General features: G+C 52.3%; 6 protein-coding genes across 6 annotated transcripts; 3 read left to right on the plus strand and 3 right to left on the minus strand.

Annotated features, from left to right (window-relative positions):
• Positions 1-460: 460 nt before the first annotated feature.
• TRIVIDRAFT_168491 (uncharacterized protein) lies at positions 461-2,472 on the minus strand (the record flags this gene model as incomplete). The annotated part of the gene is made up of 1 exon (XM_014103364.1): positions 461-2,472. A coding segment is annotated over one exon (2,010 nt), but the record flags the coding sequence as incomplete, so codon positions are not given.
• A 4,924-nt stretch (positions 2,473-7,396) lies between these two features.
• TRIVIDRAFT_199234 (uncharacterized protein) lies at positions 7,397-8,641 on the minus strand (the record flags this gene model as incomplete). Its single annotated transcript, XM_014103365.1, has 4 exons — positions 7,397-7,858; positions 7,919-8,131; positions 8,255-8,346; positions 8,422-8,641. 4 exons carry the CDS (start codon positions 8,639-8,641, stop codon positions 7,397-7,399), a joined length of 987 nt encoding a protein of 328 aa, XP_013958840.1.
• A 1,189-nt stretch (positions 8,642-9,830) lies between these two features.
• Positions 9,831-13,059, plus strand: TRIVIDRAFT_61420 (LPXTG-motif cell wall anchor domain protein; the record flags this gene model as incomplete). The annotated part of the gene is made up of 2 exons (XM_014103366.1): positions 9,831-11,006; positions 11,092-13,059. 2 exons carry the CDS (start codon positions 9,831-9,833, stop codon positions 13,057-13,059), a joined length of 3,144 nt encoding a protein of 1,047 aa, XP_013958841.1.
• A 1,340-nt stretch (positions 13,060-14,399) lies between these two features.
• TRIVIDRAFT_84609 (uncharacterized protein) lies at positions 14,400-16,229 on the plus strand (the record flags this gene model as incomplete). The annotated part of the gene is made up of 1 exon (XM_014103367.1): positions 14,400-16,229. One exon carries the CDS (start codon positions 14,468-14,470, stop codon positions 16,163-16,165), a length of 1,698 nt encoding a protein of 565 aa, XP_013958842.1.
• Positions 16,230-16,772: 543 nt separating this feature from the next.
• Positions 16,773-17,879, plus strand: TRIVIDRAFT_168495 (uncharacterized protein; the record flags this gene model as incomplete). The annotated part of the gene is made up of 2 exons (XM_014103368.1): positions 16,773-17,154; positions 17,235-17,879. Coding segments are annotated over 2 exons (873 nt in total), but the record flags the coding sequence as incomplete, so codon positions are not given.
• An 83-nt stretch (positions 17,880-17,962) lies between these two features.
• TRIVIDRAFT_215640 (uncharacterized protein) lies at positions 17,963-19,758 on the minus strand (the record flags this gene model as incomplete). The annotated part of the gene is made up of 3 exons (XM_014103369.1): positions 17,963-18,820; positions 18,978-19,189; positions 19,255-19,758. 3 exons carry the CDS (start codon positions 19,685-19,687, stop codon positions 18,137-18,139), a joined length of 1,329 nt encoding a protein of 442 aa, XP_013958844.1.
• Between the last annotated feature and the right edge of the window lie 209 nt (positions 19,759-19,967).

The following is a 19,967-nucleotide window of genomic DNA, read 5'->3' on the forward strand; positions in this document are numbered from 1 at the left end:
TCAAGATAAATCTCATGAGTGATATGATGCTAAAGAAAAGATGTCATAAAAGCATGGTGAGGCCCGTTATAGGATGTCATCAATGGAACGGATAATTGATGCTTCGCCCTTGGTTGGTGGGCTTCGCGGGTCCATTTGAGTCGGCCTACCAAACGAGAAGAACGAATCTCGGCCAAAGGTTGTCTTTCGTGGAGAAAACAAGTTTTCTGCAATCTCCTGTCGCTCGATGAATCTCATTCCGGCGATAGATGGGAAGCCACCCATCGGATTGTTCGTCATCTCTTCGTCCTTGGGAGACATCAAGACATCCTCAGGAAAGATGGCCGAGAAGTGGACGGCTTTTTCGCTGGGAGTCTGCAGGGGAACCGAAGACGAATAGTCTCGAAGCCCGAGAGTCGAGTAAGATGCGGTTGACTTCAGTCTATGGCCGCCCATGGGAGCCAAACTTGACTTTGACCTTCCTTGAGCTGACTTGGGCCGCAGAGGAGGAGCCTGGAGCTTGAAAGGTGAGGGGGAGGGCGGCGGAAGAAGATCCATTCTTGTCTGTCGAGGGCTAGGCTCCGGCTCCCTGATTGAGGGCTCCATCTGCTTCGCCTTCTTCTGCTCCGGCTCCATCTGCTCCGACTCGGATTTCTCAAAGGTGTCTCTCCACGAGAATGTCAAGGGCGCCGAAGCAGGTCCGGGGGAAATAGTCTGCAGGGCATCCGAATTCCCCGGCAGGAGATTGAGAGGAGTTTTGGTCTCGCTTCCCTGTCTACTTCTGCCGTTCTCTGCTGGCAGAGGCGCGGTATGCGGCTCTTTGGAAGGCATTTCGATGGCATCGGCAGATAGGGTCAATCTGTGCTTGGATGGACTCCTTCCGGTTCGAGGACGATAGGGACCCGAGCCGGGTGACGAGCGTTTCTTCTTGCACAGCTCCTTTTGGAAATCTTGCAGTGAATACATGAGCTTCATGTTGGGACTAATCCAACGGCTCTTGGCCTGGGCCGCGTAATACGCATCGTTGACACTAAAGTCAGGGTTCTGATATAAGCCGTAGGCAATGATGAGACTGGCTGAGCGGCTTGCTCCCTGTTGGCAGTGGACAAGCACCTTCTTCCCTTCCTTGGTGCGATTCTCAATTGTCTCGCAGAGGCGCATGAGATCAGGCGCAATGTCAGTGTTGTGGTCCCATGGTATATGAATGTACTCCGGTACATTGAGAGGATTCGCCTTTGGCGTCGTGGGCGTGTCCGTGTCCATGGCACCATCCTCCGAAAGCTGGAATTCAAATGCGGTAGAAAAGCTGGAGTTTGACACGGCCGTGTCCGGGATGGGACTTAGATTGGACGAAATCCCTTTGCCCCGAGAAGAAGGACCGTGCAATGAAGGCTTGGCCGGTTCTTGCTTGGCCTCGAAGGGATTTCGGACTTCGTGGGCAACGTTGATGACGACGTCAAATCGAGAGGCCTCTTCTGCGGTAGGCTCAAGATATAGATAGACATTGTCGCCGTATATGGCTATCGGGCCATCAGGATACCCTGGCGTTTTCTGGTCTTCATTGTTCTCATGCTCACGAAAGGGTTCGTCAAAGTCATTTCGAGATGCAAGCTGTGTCTTGATGGGAGTGTCCTCTTCCATGATTGCCGCATCGAATGTCAGATTCATACTCGATTTCATGGGGCGCAAAAACTCTGACAGCCCCGACTCGTTCCGCTCCAGCACCTTTGGAAAGGTCATTCCTCCAGCCGGCCCAAACGTGGATGTCTTCAAAGAGGAGGACTGGATGGCTGGCGATGAGGTGGAATGTTTAAGCGCGCGTCGTTGCAGGATCGGGGGCATGCCGGGCGATGCGGGCACTTCCAACGACGTTTGTTTAATCAAATCTGAAGCATTGGTCTTGAGGCTGAGAAGGCTAGGTTTCCTCTTCATGGCAGGGATAGAGGGTTTGATGAAGGATGGCGAGCAGGGTTCTGACACCATGGTCTTGGATGAGGCTGCTACTGTCGGTGGCTGGATTGATAGACCTTTCATGTTCCTTGGCTTTCTCGGCGCCGGAGATGTCATAGGGCGCTCCAATGCGCTCGCTTCCGAAATACTGAGCAGAGAAACCGGGTTTGACGGGCCACTAAAGCTTGCAGAGTGAAAGTTGTTGAGCGGGATCAAGTTGAGGGGAGAATCCGGCGACGATGATGGCGACGGGTCTGAAAGAGGTGAAGAGTCTGTGGTGGAAAGCGTAGTGGTGGGAGAGGAGTCGTCGGATTCCGAGGTCTGGGTCGAGGTGCTGTCGCGGTGCTTGTGGCTTTGGTCCGGAGCAAGACAAGCCTGGAGGCTAGTCTGCTGAGAGGGGGTTTTAGATGCCACGTCGAGGAACTTGGATCCAACGACGGTGAATGTGTCCCGATCCGCCATGGTCTCGGATTCAAGATCAAAGACAGACATAAAGGTCGGTATCTGATCTTCGTATATCTGACGCGCCGCGGCTGAGGGCATGGTTTCGAACAAAAAGCTGCCCTTTTGATTGTTTCAAAGACTCGAGTCTCTTGCGCCCATGAACCCCAATAATTGACACGTGCGCTGTTGCTTGGCTGCGTCGGCTAGAACAAAGAGGTGAATATTAGGTTGAAGTTGAGTGTGCTCGTCGAAGATTATACTGTTGTAAGAAAAGAAGCAAGTAAAAAAGTTGAGCGAGAGAGCGAGTGTTGAATAGACGTTTCGAAAGAACGGATGGGCGAACTGCAAGAAAAATTCAAGAAAGTAATCAATGGACAGCACAGCTGAATCCGGTTGTTGGCAGTTCGCGATACAAAGAGCACGACCGAGCGGTCGGGATTATGGCCCGTGAGGCGTCGTAGCAGCGACGGACGCAAGCAGCTGAGGCGGCAGAAGGCGTTTGCGGCTGGCTGTGCGGGCAAATGAACTCGGGAGAGGACCAAGAGAAAGAGGCGAAGAAAGAAACAGCGTCGGATCGTCGACGGCAACGACAATGAGGCGTGCGAGAGTCCAAATCGAGTCGAGAAGGGAGCTGGAAGGAATGGTACCAAAAAATCGAGGTGAAACAAGAACGGCGCCTAATTAGCGGACGGCCACATGCAGGTGGAGGGACGGGATAGCCGCTGGAGCAAGAAGAAAGAGGAAGGGAGAAGGGAGAAAGGAGAAAGGAGAAAGGAGAAATGAGAACAAGGCAGCGCCGAGGTTGCAGATGCCGGATCCTGCGCGAGGGCGAGCGGGAAAGGGAGGGCTGCTGGATGTTGCGAGAATGAAGAAAAAAAAAACAATGGAAGACAAGACAGGACGAGCAAGAATTGGAGTTGGCGTGACGGTGTTTGAGAGGCTCGCCAGCAGCAAACGGCGGCTGGGGGCAGACTGACTACCTGGACTACCTGGAAGGGGGGCAGCTGCAGGCGAAGCAGCGCTACCAAGTGCTAAGTGCGCCTGCTATAGACGCTAGGTGGCTCCAGGTAGCGGTGACCTGGTCCGGCGTCAAGGGCAGGGCTCCCGGCAGCTCAGCCACCACGGCAACGGGGTGAGACCAAGTACAGGGTACCTGTGCGCGGCCGAGCCGCTACCAGTGCGACCCCGATTTAGTTGATTGATGACCGCCATGGGTCAGTCAGGTCTGGCTGGTTTTTTTTTTCTATAGGTACCCAATCCCACTGGCATTGACATCAATTACAGCACAGTACTGTACCTGCACCAATCCAATCCACGGGCGAGTGCTAAAAGTAGATACACGCTAGGTGCTTGATGCATGTACGAGTACCTCATCTGCACGCACCGCATCCGCCATCCGCCTCCCCACGCAGCCGCCCGAGCAGCAATTTCATGGCTGGAACAAAGAAGAAGACGATGGAGGAATGGAGGAAAAAAAACCTGCTGAACACCGCTGCACGGCACCGCTCGTCCAACCAACCACGCAGGCAGAAGCCCTCGCCGTCCTGGACCCAAGTCCCCGTAGCCCGTAGCCCGTAGGGGTCAATTGGCCTGGAAGCGCAAAAGCACCGCAGCAGGGAAGCCCCCACCTCCTCGTTTCGAGTGGTTGAGCGGAGAGCAGGGGTGCGTGCGAAACAGCGCCTAGGCTAAATATAGCCCTGCCCAGCCCGCCAGGCGCCAACGGCCGGCCAATCACAGCCCCGCGCCCAAATTGTCGTGCAGAGCGGCTTCTTAAATTTAGCCCTCGGTGGGGCCCGCCGTGTCCGTCCGCAGCAGGCCAGAAATTTTCAAGGCACCTGCCTGCCGAGGGCTGTCGCTCGCTTTGCGGCGCTGCACTGTCCGCATCGCGTTATTGGCTTCTGGACTTGTATTTATTGGACGTTGTTTTCTCGTCCATTTCTTGCTTTTCTTCTCTTGTTTTTCGGCTTGCCTGTTGTTTCGGAACTCCGGACCCTCAGCTCCGCGTCCCGGTCAATAGCGGCACTAACACTCCAGGCACCGTGACGTTGCTTCCCGGAGAACGGAGACGGTGACTCCGTATGGCAAACGACTGCGGGCACGGAGCGCCAATAGTTTCAGCAAGTGCAACCACCGCGGCGAGTGGCAAGAACATCATGTCATAATCTGCTTCCGTCTCGTACGGACGATGACCTCATCTCGTCGACATGAACACAGCTTCGAAACTCTTCGCGTCAAAGCTTGGGTAGGGGGGTACTGTACTGGCATCTGGCTGTGATAAGCCAAGGTTGCTGCATGTCTGCCCAGATTAACATGCATACAAGCCTGTCCAAGCACCAGGTTCGTACATTGGTACTGTACATATATGTCTCACCCATCCTGGCAGGCGGAACGATGGCAACCGATATCGTAGCCAAGTCGTTTCTTTTCGTAATTCCTTGACTTCCTACGGAGTACATACTACCTATCACTAAGTCTAAGGCGCCAACACAACATCGGATACGTTTACGGCTGCAGGCTTGGAACTAGTACCTGTATTACTCCGTACTCCGTAGTACTGATCATTCCGTGTCATTATGATTGGTACAATATCTTTCCATGTTCATTTTTTTATCCTCTCTGCTTTCTCACTCAGCTTCCAAAACGAAGCCATTGCAAGACTAGCAGCCACGCTGACGGAACTAAGACCTATCACCTATAAATAGATGTATAAATTGGTATGTATTCAGCATACTCGTACGTCGCAAGCTGCGTCAGTCTGTCTGAGTCAGTAGTATCGGGCCTCGATTTCTAGATCTCACATGACCGGCAATATGTGAACACTGTGCTGGGTCTGCTTCAAATACAGCCATACATTGTCAGCAGTCTTGGAAGGTTTTCGTGTTGCGATGGCAATGCCACTCTACTGCTGCCAGGGTATCTCATGGCATCAGCACGCTGTGGAGAAATGCACTGCAAGGGTTCCTTTCAATGTTTAGAATAGCTCCAATCCTGCGTGTAAGAGTTAGTCGCACGGGTCATCCAGCATTCCATGGCCAAAGGCAGACAAAGGGCAGCAGTCTAACCCAAAAACAAAGAACCTTTCACACATCCGTTATCCATGCTATTTGCGTACTCGTACAAGCAAATGTGCTGGTGTAGGGCCAACAAAGGGCTGGTGCACAAAAGGGCTCATCACAATCTCATTGCGCCGATCTCTGCACGCCAAATTAGCATGCTGCTAGCTGTAACACGACGTGCAGATTAAGGTCATGTATGGAAACTTGTCGACGTGTATACGGTGGCATTGCTACGACACACTGTAGCATCGTGCCATTGGATGCCATGAAGCAGAATCGACACCATCGGCACAGACTGCTGCTACTACCATCATTTCCGATGGGAATCTATCTTAAACAACGTGGAGGAAAGGGGGTCCTGAGACGTATTTGGTTATAGAATGTAGCCATTTCCAGGGTGCAAATAAGCTACCGAGCTAGGAGCTCATAAATTACCCAAAATCAAGGGGGTGAAACGTGTTCCCCAGGCGAGCATACGAAACAACGCCGTCCCGCTTGACTCTGTATTTTGTCTTGAAGAGCGAAGCCCCATCAAAGACGAACACAATGTGGCCATCTGATTTCTTTGTTACTAATCCCGCTATAGTCTAGGTAAGTAGTTGACGAACGCCAAATCTGAAGCACTCCGAGCTTCAGGCTCGTGCCGATCAAGAAAATACCACATGGCTTTGACAAGCGGATGGGTACCTGTAGCTAAATACCACCTAGTAGGTAGCCAAGTAAGCTAAAAATCCATCGTACCCCCAGAAAACGAAGGGGAAAGATGGCTGTAAAATGTGGTGCCCTTTCGTGGCGGTCCAGACCCGACAAATCTGATACTCAACATGAAGCAGTTGATACGGGGGTTCACCCTGGCGCCGCTTCGTCGACGTGCTGTGAATCCGGCAGATCTGACCACGAAAACCAAGATCTAGGGTAAGAGCAATGACCACGAGCCAGAGAAGCAGCATTGAGAGAATGGAAAAAAGCTTTACTGTGGGTTGGCTGACAGCTAGAGGCGTGCATAACACACTGATCTCCGTCCATAATATCGTACAATGCGCTAAAACACTTTCAAGCATATCGCTTACTAGCATGTAAAAGCATGAAACAACACTCCAAGAGGTGGCTTAGGGTTCTCATTCCACGTTGTGGGCCCTTGCCCATTGACAAACGCACGTCGGAGATTCTCCCGGGTCGAAAAGAGTAAGGAAATCATTTATTTTTTACCATATTGGTGACAATCAAACAGGCGTGACGCCATGTGCGTTCGGTTAAAAGTCTCCGCAAGGGGCCCCGACATATTTGACGTTTGATAAGAGACTTACCCCTGAAAGCAACCTGAAGTGGCTAAAAGCTCCTAGTCGTGGACGAATTTGTCCCCGTTTACGCTCATTATCATATTAGTGTAATGCCATTGGACAGAGTAGTTAGTAGGATGCTGTACCTTGAGTGGTTTATATGCAGACCGAGAATTGCCTCCCAGCCGGAGATCCTTGACACATGTATGGACGAGCTGCCTCGTGAGATGAAGTCGCAGCAGCCATCATGAACCATTACTCCACCTTGAAGCTCCCCAGTTGGCAGTTAGGCTTGTTGGCAGCAGGCCAACGAGAGGATTCTCCGGACGGCCACTCCATCAGCCCTGGAAGTATTACTCCGTACGTGTTACAGATAAGGTAAAGAGCGCACAGGCGATCGGATCGGTCCAGATTGGCATCGAGGAAAAAGCAATTCTGCACTGTAAGCGGGGGACGCCTTTGTTTGCTTCTTCTTTCTTTTTTTTGCAGAGCGTGATGAATAACAGGCGAGCTAGGCAAACTTGCCAGGCCCTTTCAAATTCGATAATTTAATCTCACCCAATCTAGGACGGTGGTTCGCTTGGCGCTTCGCAATCAACAAGATGAAGTGGCCGCTACCCGCGATATATATTGCCCGTAAAGTGTGCAATACTCCGCGGGCGTAAATGAAAGAAGTACAAGAACGGGCTAGTTCAACTGAGAACCCTCGCAAGGCCTGATACCCAAACGTTGGTTGACAGCCTTTAACCCGCCTTTGGACGAACCCCTATAGCCAAGGTATACTTGTATGTACTCGAAGTTTGTTGATATGTCGGGAATACAGGGTTCCACGCCCGCCCTCACTGTCGGTACTTCGTATGATGTACTCTTTAGGCCGAGCTGAAACCCATTGCAATCTGCCGAGTTCAGCGAGGGCCATGGCCGCACATCCGCTTTTGACATTGCCGGCAAGGCGAGGCTGTCACTGCAATGGAGCTTCGTAAGTTCAAATTGCTTTGGGATTTCAATATGCCTTGGGCGGACTAGCGCACTTTCCTCACGCGGACGATCCACCGCAATAAATGGCCCCATGCGCAGTGTCGCGAATTTCAAGCGGCTCGGTTCTGGGTTCTGGGTTCTGGGTTCTGGGTGCTGGGTGCTGGCGGCGGGCTAGGGCACGTTTTTGTCATGCTATTATATTACTTGTACATATTCATCTTCATGACGTACAGACATAGACGCTGGAATTGGTAAGCCAAACAAGGGTCCGAGGAATGAAGAAGGAGAAGAAGAAGAGAAGCTGTGGAAGCAAACTGCAAGTAAGTGCCTCCGGTAGGGCTGGAGACTAGGGATAGCTGCTTTGGGAGAAAATGCATGTAATGGCCAAGCCTGGGTAGGGTCGGGATTCTCGCAAGCGTCATCTTTCCACCCGTGCTTGGGCCTCTGTTGGCCAATACAAGCACTCAATATAATTTCTCAATAGGTACCGAATTAAATTTGACCTGATGATATTATACGCGAGCCTGAATGCCCTCCCCTCAATCAGGTATCTCCGTATCTACGTACTAATAAGGTACTGGTGGTGGTGCGGAGGTCAAGTCCAGAGGTAGTACCTCCAGCACTGCCGAGAGTTGGATTGGGTACCAACCAAATAACAGCTGGACAGTAGATACCAGGTAGATACCTTGTCCAGCATCAAGAAGCAGAGGGCACTAACGCCTGGAACTACACACCTCTGAATCCATCCAATCCCATATTATCCCGGCAGCTCGATTGATTCGCGAACCGCCCGTCTTGCCGAACGCAAGCTCTTAACGCCTGCCTGCTGCCTTGACGTCGACTGTGGGAATCATCCGGACGGGAGAGGCACGAGTCGAATCTCACATAGTGGCCTGTTCCCATGATCACCGCCGTGGAACCAGATTTGCTGCTTCCGTCTCCATCCTCGTGCATGTGCCGTTATTTAAGAGGTTGGGACGCAGTGCTACTATGTACTCATGCATGCAGAGGCCCGGCCAGCACAGCAAACGCCCCACGGCCCCAAAGCAACAGCCGAATCATCCAGCTGTCTTTGACTTTGACATGCATACTTGTACTGCAAGTTTGTGATTAGCACCAAGTAGGCACTAGCAGGTTTCTTGATATTGCATTTGTTGCTCATGCTGCCGTTGCGTCGCGCTCAAGGCTATGTCATGTCATGATGCCTGTACTGCGGTATTAGTGAGTGCTATTAGTGGCCGCCCAGCATCATATCGCGCGCATTACTCCATATACGTGCCAGCAACCCACATCACAGGCCATGCCACGCTTCCCCCCATGGCAGCCCATTTGCAGTCCTTCAATGTCCACAGTCTTTCTGCCAGGGGAAGCAATGCTTGTCTAGCCTATTTTATGCTGCATGCTGGGCCGCCGTTGAGGTCCAGGGCCGCCACGGAGCCCCCTCGCGTTCCCCTCCCTTCAGAAGACACTCACCGTGATTCCAACTCTTCCATTCTCTACTTCCGCTCGCCCAGAAGCTTTTGCTCGCGCCCAGCTGTGCTCCCGTGTACTCGTGCTTTGCCCTCGGTCCTCCGTACGCTCGTTGACACCGGCTTTGCACTGCTTTGTTTCCGGCCTTTTTTTTTATACCTTGGGACGACCGCTTTGGCGCTCTGCTCCGCGGCTTGGGCGCCTGCTCAGCTCGCTTCTTTTTTTTCCTGTCTCGCGATTGAGACGGACCCCTGCACAGCTGCCATGCTATGAAAGCAAGGGGCGCCTATTTCCAAGTCTACGAGTCCCAGACACACTCGACCGTCGGCCGTAGCCACCGTGGACGCCCGAAGGCACCCCCAAAGGCGCCCAATCCTCAAGCGATTGCTGCGAGACACCTGAAGCCCAGATCCAGATAACTGAGATCGCAAGGCCGCCGCTCGACGCTTTGAAGCCCGACGTCGCCCACCGCAGGCAACCCTGCTCTGAATACGGGCCATCATTTTTCTTGCCGTTTCTTTTTTTTTTTCTTTCCTTTTTTCATTTTTTGCTTGCTCCCCCTTCGCTGTGGCTGATGAGCGACGCGGTGCCCGGCGGTCCATGTACACGCTGCTAGTACCACCCAACGCTGTACTGCCCAGTACCTGTACAGTCACTGCTGCCCAGCGCCAACATGACGGAGACTGCTAGTTTTACAGCGGCTCGTTACGCCAGTTCCACAGCCGCCAGCCTCCCAGGCAAAACGCTTGCAGCGCCTCCCGCCTCCATCACAGGCCCCTCGTCGAACCTGCACTCGCATCGCCAGAGCCACAATTCCTCCAAGCTGCCGTCCTTTCGCTTTGCTGACATCAAGAACGCTCCCACTGCCGCGAATACCCAGCCCGCCAAGCAGCCGCTGCCTCTCTCCCCCCGACGCCTCACAGCCCCTGTTGGCTCGATCGATTCGCAGCTCGACCGGCGAGACTCCAAGACGCGATCCGACGCCGCGACAAAGGTCCTGACGCCGTCCGCTGCCGCGCGCAATCGCCAGTCGCTGCCCGCGTCCGTAAAGACAGCAGAACCGCTTGTATCGCCGCCGCGCCCGAATCTGCGCCCTCGAGCCTCGTACCAGACGTCTGTTAAGCCCGCAATCTCAATCGTCGAGCAGGAACGGAGAGTCAGGCGCCCCGTGTCGTTTCCCGACGGACTCGCCGACGAAGCTGCGCAGTCGACCAAGGCCTCCAGTGTCGCGCGCTCTTCTTCTCTGAAGCAGAGCAGTCGCCGTTTGCCCGCATCCCGCAGCACAAACGCCAACGGCAGAGTGACGCCCGACGGACCGCGAACGTCACTCAGCGCTCGCCAGGCGGCCATCGAAGAAGCAGTCTCTCCCACCACTCGAGTTGTCCCGGACCCAAAGCCAGGCATCAAGGTGCGAGCTCGAACTCTGCCGGATTTGCCATCCTACAAGCCGCCGTCCTCGTCGGGTCCTTCAGATGAAAACCAGGACCAGTCGCTGCAGCGCCCACCTGTCTCTTATAAACCGCCGGTAAACGGCGCCAGTGCCGGCCAGCCTACGGCTTCGACTGCTGTTCGCGTTCCGCCCATTCGAGCTTTTCGATCTTCGGGCTCTCGCAAGAGCTCGGTAGACGACATGAACTACAACTCTCGTTCCTACGACGTGGAAGATCGCTATGTCGATTCAACTGACGACCACACTCTTCGCGCTCTGGACGGAGACTTCTTCCAAAGGAGTCCTCCCACATCCAGACACGGCACCAACGGCGATGACACGGGCGATGTTTTCTTAAAAATTGCTTCTGAGGAAGCAGCGCGCAATTCAAAAGCTGATAGTGCGAATGACGGTAAATCAGTAAGTAAATGGGTCAATGGAAGAAAAGAATATGAAAAGAAATTCCTTGTCTTGGATACTTGGGAATCTAACTCGTCACTATTAGCAGTATCAAGTTAATCGCACTACAAATCGGCGCCCGCTTTCCTATCACCCCAGCTCTCATTACCCCATGTCCCCTCCTTCGGTGAACCGCCGGCTCTCTGACCAACAGGATCGAGATCGAAGCCGCTCAGTTAGATATGAAGACGAGCTGACAAGCGAGATCGCGCGGACCAGCAGCGCCTACCGCAGCCAGCTCAGAGACAAGGCTACATCCTCTCGTTCCACCGAAGACACACCTTCAAGATCCAACGGCTCAGGACTACGACCGTCACTCATGACGCCCCGGACTGCAAGCCTCCAGGACCAGGCTGCAGAAAACTCCCCGTACAGCCGAAGACGGTCATCCGTGGTTGACGCTCCAGCCTCTAGCTCGGCGCGCTCGTCTTCTCACAAGGCCACTGTGCTTATTCAAAGTCAGAATAAGACTTACAATCCATCGCCTCTAACGCGTTCTTTCGAGATAGAGGAAGATGATGACGATGACGATGACCTCGAAGCCGGCAATCTGGCCGAGGGAACTGAATCGACTACATCTACCAATGCGCCATCTACTGTTTGGGACGAGCTGGATGAACTGAAATCGCGAATCCATCGTCTGGAGTTGACTGGGAAACTGCCCCCCACCTCCGCGGCCGCATTGATCAAAGCCTCGGAAGAGAGACCGCCAACAGCGACGACAACCGTTACAACAATGTCTCTTTCGCCTAAGAAATCGGCAGCCGGGCAGCAGACAGATGCTGGTAGTTCTACGTCGTCACAGCGAGAGGCACACTCGAATCTGCACTCGGCTCTGACCAAGATCAAGACAATCCTCAGCCCGGAAGTATATCGCGCGCTTGAAACCGCGGCGAATGATGCCCTTGCGTTGTCGTCCATGATGGGCACACCTGGTCAGCCTGGTCCCATATCAGGTTCTGCCAGCGTGGTCGGTGGTGGTGGTGGTGGTCCTGCAATCACGGATCGTCAGCTCCGCCGTAGGACAGACAGCGTTTGCCGCAGCCTGACTGAGCTTTGCATCGCCCTTGGAGAGGGTACTCCCTCTCGACCCGCAGCAACAACAATCCCGCAAGTCGTGATGACACAGATTAGCCCGAACCAGGACCGGAGTGCGCACCTAGAGCCACCTAAAACCCCGACTATGATGAACAGCAAGACTTATTCGGTTTCTCGCCGCTCCAGCGTCGTGCCTGATCAGGCCACGCAAATCATCACCAGCCCTAGAGCCATGTCCAAATTCGAGGAGCGAAGGAACATGATATTGAACGGAAGTCTTGTGACTAGCCCTCGGAATTCGGCTTCCACCCCAACAACTCCCAACGAATCTATTGCTCGTAGAGCGTCGCTTATTGTGTCACGCGCTCGCCGAGCGGTGACTGAGGAGCCGGAGGATGGCAGGCGCTCCTCTGCGCTTTTGCGTCGACGAGCGGCTGGCGATGACTCCGACGACGGCGGCCGAAGAACTTCATTCCTTGTCCGTAACCGACGGGGAACTGTCGGCGAGGAAGACGAGGGATCTAGGTTCCGAGCCCCATCTAGGGCCATTACCGAAGTGAGTGGCGGCGGGTCTAGAGGAGCTACGAAGGAATATCTACGTGTCTCCGAACGGGTCTCTGATGCCCCAACTCCCCTGCCCGAAGCCGACACGCCACAGCCACCGTCAGCTCTCAGCCGACGACGATTCATATCCTCGAACCTGCAGCCTTCTCGCTTGACCGTTCCGTCTACTTCAGGAACGCCCTCAACCAGAAAGTTTCTGGAGAGATCCCTGCCTGATGGGACCGAGAGTGGCTCTGAGAGACCTGCCGAAAACCGCCTTTCACGACATCTATCGGTTCAACATAACTCGGACCGTACCTCCACCTATCATTCATTACAGAGTCGAACTAGTAGCCTGCAAATTCGTCGAGCAAACCGGGACAGCATGGTTCTCCCGGCCTCTTCGACCACAGCCACAAATGGCTTGAGATGACCTTAAACGACAACACGTTTAGATTCATGATCTGTACCATACATAATCTTTATTTTTTTTTCTCTTTTCAAAAACTCATCTGCGAGCGTCTTATTTTTTTCTGTCAGCTTTCGTCTAATTCACTCAATCTCTCACTCTTTCACTCTCATTGTGTGTCTCTAATTCTGTCATATCTTGTCACTCTCTCATATTTCTTTTATTGTCCAAATCATCAATCAGCATACATGCCAAACCATTTCCTTCTAGAACTACTGGCTTGACGACCTAACGACGGACGGCCTGCTTGACTTCCTTCACGGAGCCAAATTCTCTTTGTTTTCCATTCTGATTTTTCCATTCAAAACATGTGTATTACCTGGTCTGTTTTTTATCGAGCATAAAAAAGCTTTTGTTTCTTTTCTTGCGGGGGCTGGTGTGCTGTGGCCTAGACCACACAATTCGTTTTTCTTTTTCCGGGCGAAGAGAGGAGTTTGATTGGTTTTTAAACAGCTTACTTTTTTTTTTTCTGAAGTAGTGGATTGGTTGAAAGGCAGGCCGTGAAGTCTTATTGGGAAAAAAAGGGGGAGGGCGCAGAGTTACAATACCTTTTTTGCTTTTTGTTTTTGTGTTTTGCCTTTGATCGGTTTACTTTTTTTCTTTTCAAGGGAGCGAGCAAAATATAGCATCAACGTGTGTGCGAATTTCTTAATAAGACTTAGTTTTATCTAACTGTGAACCTGATGACTGTCGTGTTTTTTTCTTTTTTTCTTTTTCCCTTTCTGGATTTGTGATACCTTGGAACAAATGGATAACTGTGGTTGTTAGTGGGCATATCGGGCCTCCCTTGAGTAACATAATTATGAATGGACTTGCGGTCTGACGGTCTTAAGAATAAGCTTTACTGACGGACGCCTGAATGCGGAGTTGGACCCATAGCCAAGGGCAATGTAGTCAGATTGACTCTCGATATTATCATATAATGTCTGAGATTGACGTCGCACGGGGACGATGTCTCATGTCCAGAGTGCTAGCTGCTCAGATGCCGTCTCTAATCCCTGCCTAGATGCCGTCTCTAATCCCTGCCTGTCTCACGGAACGAAGATGGCGAATCTCCGAGCAAGCGCTCTTACTTTTTGTTATATGACATAAGTTGGTGTATGATGAATAGGGGTGTTAGATGACATAAGTTGGTGATGATGAATAGGGGAGAGTTTGGCCGAGACAGAGAGTCTTGGTTGGATGATGGCATTGACTGCCTTGGCGGCGGCTCCCTTCAAATCAGGTGGATGTGTATTGTATGGCTTGGTTATTTAAGACGAGGTGCTTGCCCTCAGAGATTCTTGAATCCTCAGTCGGTACCTTTGTTTTTAAGATCAATACACATATTTATCGGCGCTACGTCTGTCTATCCTTTTGCATTTCAAGCAAAATGAAAAACCCCATTACTTGGGCGGCCTTGGCCTTGAGCTTGCTGTCAAGTTCTGTAACTGCTCAAGACCTGGTTAATGTTACCATTCCCAGCGGCACCATCGTCGGTGAATCGATTCAGGACATTGATGTGTTCAACGGCATCCCTTTTGCTGATCCGCCGACGGGCCAGTTGCGCCTCAGGCCGCCGAGAAGGCTCTCTACTCACCTCGGGATCTTTGATGCTACGGGCGTTGCCAAGCTGTGTCCCCAGGGACCCATCTTCAGCTTGTCCTCGACCAGTCCTCAGGTGGCTGCCATCGCAGCGGGAGCTGTGAGCGACTCCTTTGGCATCCCCACGGCTGAAGATGCCCAATCTGAGGATTGCCTGACCGTCACTATACATCGGCCCAAGGGCACCAAAGAAGGCGACAACCTCCCCGTGCTCTTCTACATATTCGGAGGAGGCTTCATGATTGGAGGCACATCGGCGGCAGTCAATGAACCCACCAAGCTCGTCCAGACTGGCATCGATCTTGGCCAGCCCTTCATCTTTGCGGCTGTCAACTATCGGGTTGCCGGCTGGGGGTTCATGCCTGGAGCTGAAATCTTGCGTGAAGGAAGCGCCAACGCTGGCCTTCTAGATCAGCGCATGGGTCTTGAATGGGTGGCTGACAACATTGCTGCCTTTGGTGGCGATCCCTCCAAGGTGACCATCTGGGGACAATCTGCTGGCTCAATCTCCGTGTTCGACCAGCTGATTCTACATGATGGCAATGCCACCTACAAGGGCAAGCCTCTCTTCCGCGCTGCCATTATGAACTCGGGATCTGTCACTCCCGTCGATCGCGTGGATTCAGCCAAGGGGCAGGAGCTGTACAACCACGTCGTGAAGCAGGCTAACTGCGAGGGCCCCAATTCTCTGGCATGTCTCCGTGGCCTGTCGAACCAAGAGTTTGCTGCGGCGGCCAACTCAGTTCCCGGTCTGATATCGTACGAGTCTCTGGCTCTGTCGTACCTCCCAAGGCCAGATGGCACGGCCCTGACGGAGAGTCCTCATATCCTGGCGCGGGAGGGCAAGTTCCATGCCGTGCCGATGATTTTTGGCTCGCAGGAAGACGAAGGAACCTTGTTTAGCCTGTTACAGAAAGATATGGGGTCGACAGATAAAATCACCGACTACCTTTCATCTCTCTACTTCCACAATGCCGACCGAGATCTGGTCAAGGCTTTTGTGAGCACTTACAGCGAGAAGCTTGAAGACGGAAGCCCGTATCGTACAGGTACAAACGAGGGCTTGCTCCCCTACCCAGGCAGAAAGAGAATCGCCTCTATTCTCGGCGACATCGTCTTTACCTTGATACGTCGCTGGACGCTGGAAACCATATCAGTCCGTCCAGGCCTGTCTCTTTGGTCGTCGTTTGCATCCTACGACTATTTATTGAACTTCCTTGGGACCAAACACGGATCAGACACGGGTGTCTTTTTCAGCAAGAACAACACTTACTTTCCCTCGCTTTCCGGCCGAACGTATTACATCAACTTTGTGTATAATATGGATCCCAATGAGGGACTTGCTGTAAATGTCACTTGGCCAAAGTGGACAGAGGACAAGCAGCTTCTGTGGTATAATCTGTTGGGGAACACCCTTCGAAAGGATGATTTCCGGAGCAACAGCTCTGATTTCATCAGAGAACATATTGACTCACTGACCGCTTAGAGCATCATATGGCACTACTATTATATAGGTAGTTTAATAAACTAAATATTAAATCCCTATAGGTACACTGTTTCTTAGAGGTGGAAGAAGAGACGGACGATGGCTGTTGCCTTCGCACTTTAACTGCAGGTATATGGCTCGTAATCAGCACTATTAATCCTTGATTTGTACTGAAATGTAACATCTAGAAAGTACCTTGTTGTAATAAATTATACGGCCAACTATGCGATGTCTTGGTGTAATAGTGTAGTAAATTTAATATTTTAATAATTAATGTCATTCCCATTACATAAATATAAAATCCAATGCAAATGAGCCGCCGATGAGGCTATGCCGTGTTGCTTCGATGAGAAATCCGCAAGGCAGTTTACAAACATCCATGCACTTGGCGGAGAAGTTAGTAGCGGGAGGTGGCGATGAGCCTTGCTGAGTCACGCCGACTCTGTACTTGTACTTTCAATTGTTAGGACTTCCACATACGGCACTAAAAAGTGCACCCCAAACTCGCTGCATTGGCCTGATTCTTTTAAATGTAAATGACCATCCTGTCTGGATATTTATTTGCAGAGGCCGCCGGCAGATTTAGTCTTGCATCTCACCACTTCTGTTTCAAACATCGCATTGTTTTGCTTCCCAGTCTAACAGCGGCAAACCGCCATCTTCAGGTTTTTACTGCGAATCCGGCACACACCTTCCGCCCTCTCACACCAACATCTCATAGACCAACATCAAAAAGGGCACTTTCTCACAGCGCAGCAAAGATGAGCGCTCTCGAGGAGGACGGCTCAAGCATCTCTGCCCAGATAGCTATCGAGGCCAAGCTCGCAGACGGAAAGAAGCAAAGAGGCGGCGGTCGAGGCGGCAGAGGAGGAGGCGGCCAGAGCAGAGAAGTGCTGGTGTCAAAGGCGCTGTCGAGGCTGTTGAGGCATCAGGCTGCAAATGCCGGCATCCAGCTTGACGCGGAGGGATTCGCAGCACTTGACGAAGTGGTGAGTTCTCTCTCTCTCTCTCTCTCTTTTCCGACTTCTTACATCATTCTTATGTTTTTCTAACTACAATACTTCCGCAGCTGAAATGGGGTCCCATCCGGTCTCTCAACGTCACCCTTGCCGAAATCAAGCAAGTCGTTGCCTCAAACGAAAAGCAGCGCTTCACCATGAAGTTAAACTCATCAATCACCGTCGAACCTGCTCCATCAGATGACAGCACGGCTCCATCTCACTACCTCATCCGCGCCAACCAAGGCCACTCCATCAAGATTGAATCCGCCGCCCTCCTTGAGCCCATCACCTTCGAGGCCGGCAACGTGCCGTCAAGGGTTCTCCACGGGACCTACTTTGCTTTTTGGCCTGCCATTGAAGAGTCTGGAGGGCTAAAGGTCATGGGAAGAAATCACATCCACTGCTCCACGGGAACGCCAGAAGAGGGCGTCACGAGCGGCATGAGGAAGGATGCAGAGCTGGTGATTGAAATTGACGTGGAGAAGAGTTTGCAGGATGGCATTCAGTGGTGGAAGAGCGACAATGGAGTTTTGCTGACCGAAGGCGGAGAAGGCGGCATCTTGAGCACGAGCTACTTCAAGAAGGTCACGGGGCGGAATATTGATGTTGGTGTGCTTTGGGAGGACGGGGAGAGATTATCAGGCCTTCCCGAGGGGATCAAGGGAAAAGTTCCGTCGGGCAAGGGGCCTAGAGGGGGTGGTAAGAGGGGAGGAGGAGGAGGAGGAGGAGGAGGAGGAGGAGGAGGGCGAGGGCGAGGACGGCAGTGAGAGGACAAGAACAGTGATGCTATCAGCATGATAAAAAAAATAAGTAAAGGATAAAAAATATCATCGACGGTATCCTGATAATGAGTGCCTAATAATGAGTGCTATAAGAAAACGTGTCATGCCAACCCAACACCAATTCCCAGCCAACCTTCGTAGTGAGCATGACAGCAGCGCCAGCATCGCGACTACCGTATCAACTCCTTCTAGGGCTCTGTGCGTTCTGTGGGCTCTGGGTCGAAGGAATTGATGACCTCATGCCTACGATCCAACTCCGTCTTGAAATACTTGTACAACTTCTCGGCCATAAGCATCTTGGCTGCACCCTTTGAACTCGCTCCCGTGATATCAGCTATATTATCCGGTACACGACCACCATTCTGGAAGGTGACTGTCCCAACCCAACATCCTGGTTTTTCTAGGTCAGGTACAACCTTGTACGTGGGACAGCCAAAGTTGAGGCGTTTTGCCTCATCAGCAACTTGCTTCAGGATGGAAGGACCCTCGCCATTGTACAACTCTGCGTCGGGCGTGATCGATCCGGCTGGTTCAGCCAAAGGTTCGTCCGTGGCCGTCACCCCGCCGCTTGCTGGTGGTGGTGATACTAGAGTCGCACCGCCGGCGTCTCCTGGAGGCATGGCCAATGAAGAGGAGCCGGTGTTGACGCTGTTGTCACTCGCCTTTGGGCTTGTCAACACAGGAGGGGTGGCTGGTTTGAGAGAAACGCCACCGGAGATTGGGTTAGGAGGCGGTGCAGGTGCAGTAGTAGGTGCAGGTGCAGTAGTAGGTGCTGGTGCTGGTACTGGTACGGGTGTTGTTGTATCTGCCGGTGGTGATTTTTCAGCCTTAAGATATGCCAATGCGTGCTTTGCAGCATATTGTTTAGACGCCTGTGTAAAAGTATGATTGTTAGTTTCTAGCCTTGCCCTGAATCTTTAACACTAGATAAAAGGTCTTATTCTTATATATATAAAGAGAGAGAGAGAGAAAGAGAGAGAGAGAGAGAGAGAAAGGGGGGGAAAGGAAAGAGAAAGAACTTTGACAAACCTTTTTCGTCGCAAACAACGGTGGCTGTTGGCCCCGGGAAATGCCATGACCCTCACAAGGGAAAACCATGTGGCTAACAGAGGACAGGGAACATGTTGTCCTCCACCGCATATTGAAATTGCCATTGATGGGAATTTCTAACCCCACGTCTTGATATGTGGGAAGGGCCAAAGCATTAGTATTGCTCTTCTTGTTTTGATACTGGATGTGCTCTGCGACAAGATGCAATTAGCCACCGGCTCTGATTCTCGGCTCATCTGCTGGGGGGGATGCTCACGAATGAGAAGGCTCACGTAGTCCAGGCCGCCAATGTCCGGCTCAACCTCCACGAAATTCACAAGCTGGGAAAGCGCAGCGAGCTGTATCTTTGTCATACTGGGGGTTTGGCCTTGCTGTTCTGCCTTCTCTTGGGCCTCGACCCAGAGCTTGATGCGGTGCCACGGCACGGCGAAGCTTTGTGAGGCCATAATGACGGTGTCTCTGCTTTCCTTGGCAGCGGACTCTATGAGAGAAGACAAGGCAGAGTAGAAGCGGGCTGAAGGTGAAGCCGAGGAGCGTTGCTGGGCCGCAACCGACCTGGAACTGCTGCTGCGTGTGCGAGTTTGGATCTGGTTGCGATGAACACTGTGATGTTGAGTGCGGTTGCGATTGCGCCTGGAACTTATAGCTCTGCGGCCCAGAGAGACGGGAGGGCGAGGCTGTCGGCGCATAATAAATAAGCAATCATGGACGAAGAAAAAAATGAAAAAAGAAAAAATCTCCAAAAAAAAAAATCAATCCGCAACGCAATGCAATGTAATGGGCGTTGGGTTGGGTGCGAAGGCAGAAGCAGACGAAGCCTTGCGGGCCTCCCGAGTTTACAAGTTTATCAAGGCTCTGGGCTCAGCACCCAGTTGATTGGCCTGGGGAAGCTTGAGCTGGTGAGGGGCATGCAGCAGCCTTGGCCCTGGTGCAAATCAGTGGCGCAATTAAACTCGATCCTTGCGGTGC

This window comes from Trichoderma virens (assembly GCF_000170995.1).
Source record: "Trichoderma virens Gv29-8 chromosome Unknown TRIVIscaffold_4, whole genome shotgun sequence".
NCBI lineage: Eukaryota > Fungi > Ascomycota > Sordariomycetes > Hypocreales > Hypocreaceae > Trichoderma > Trichoderma virens.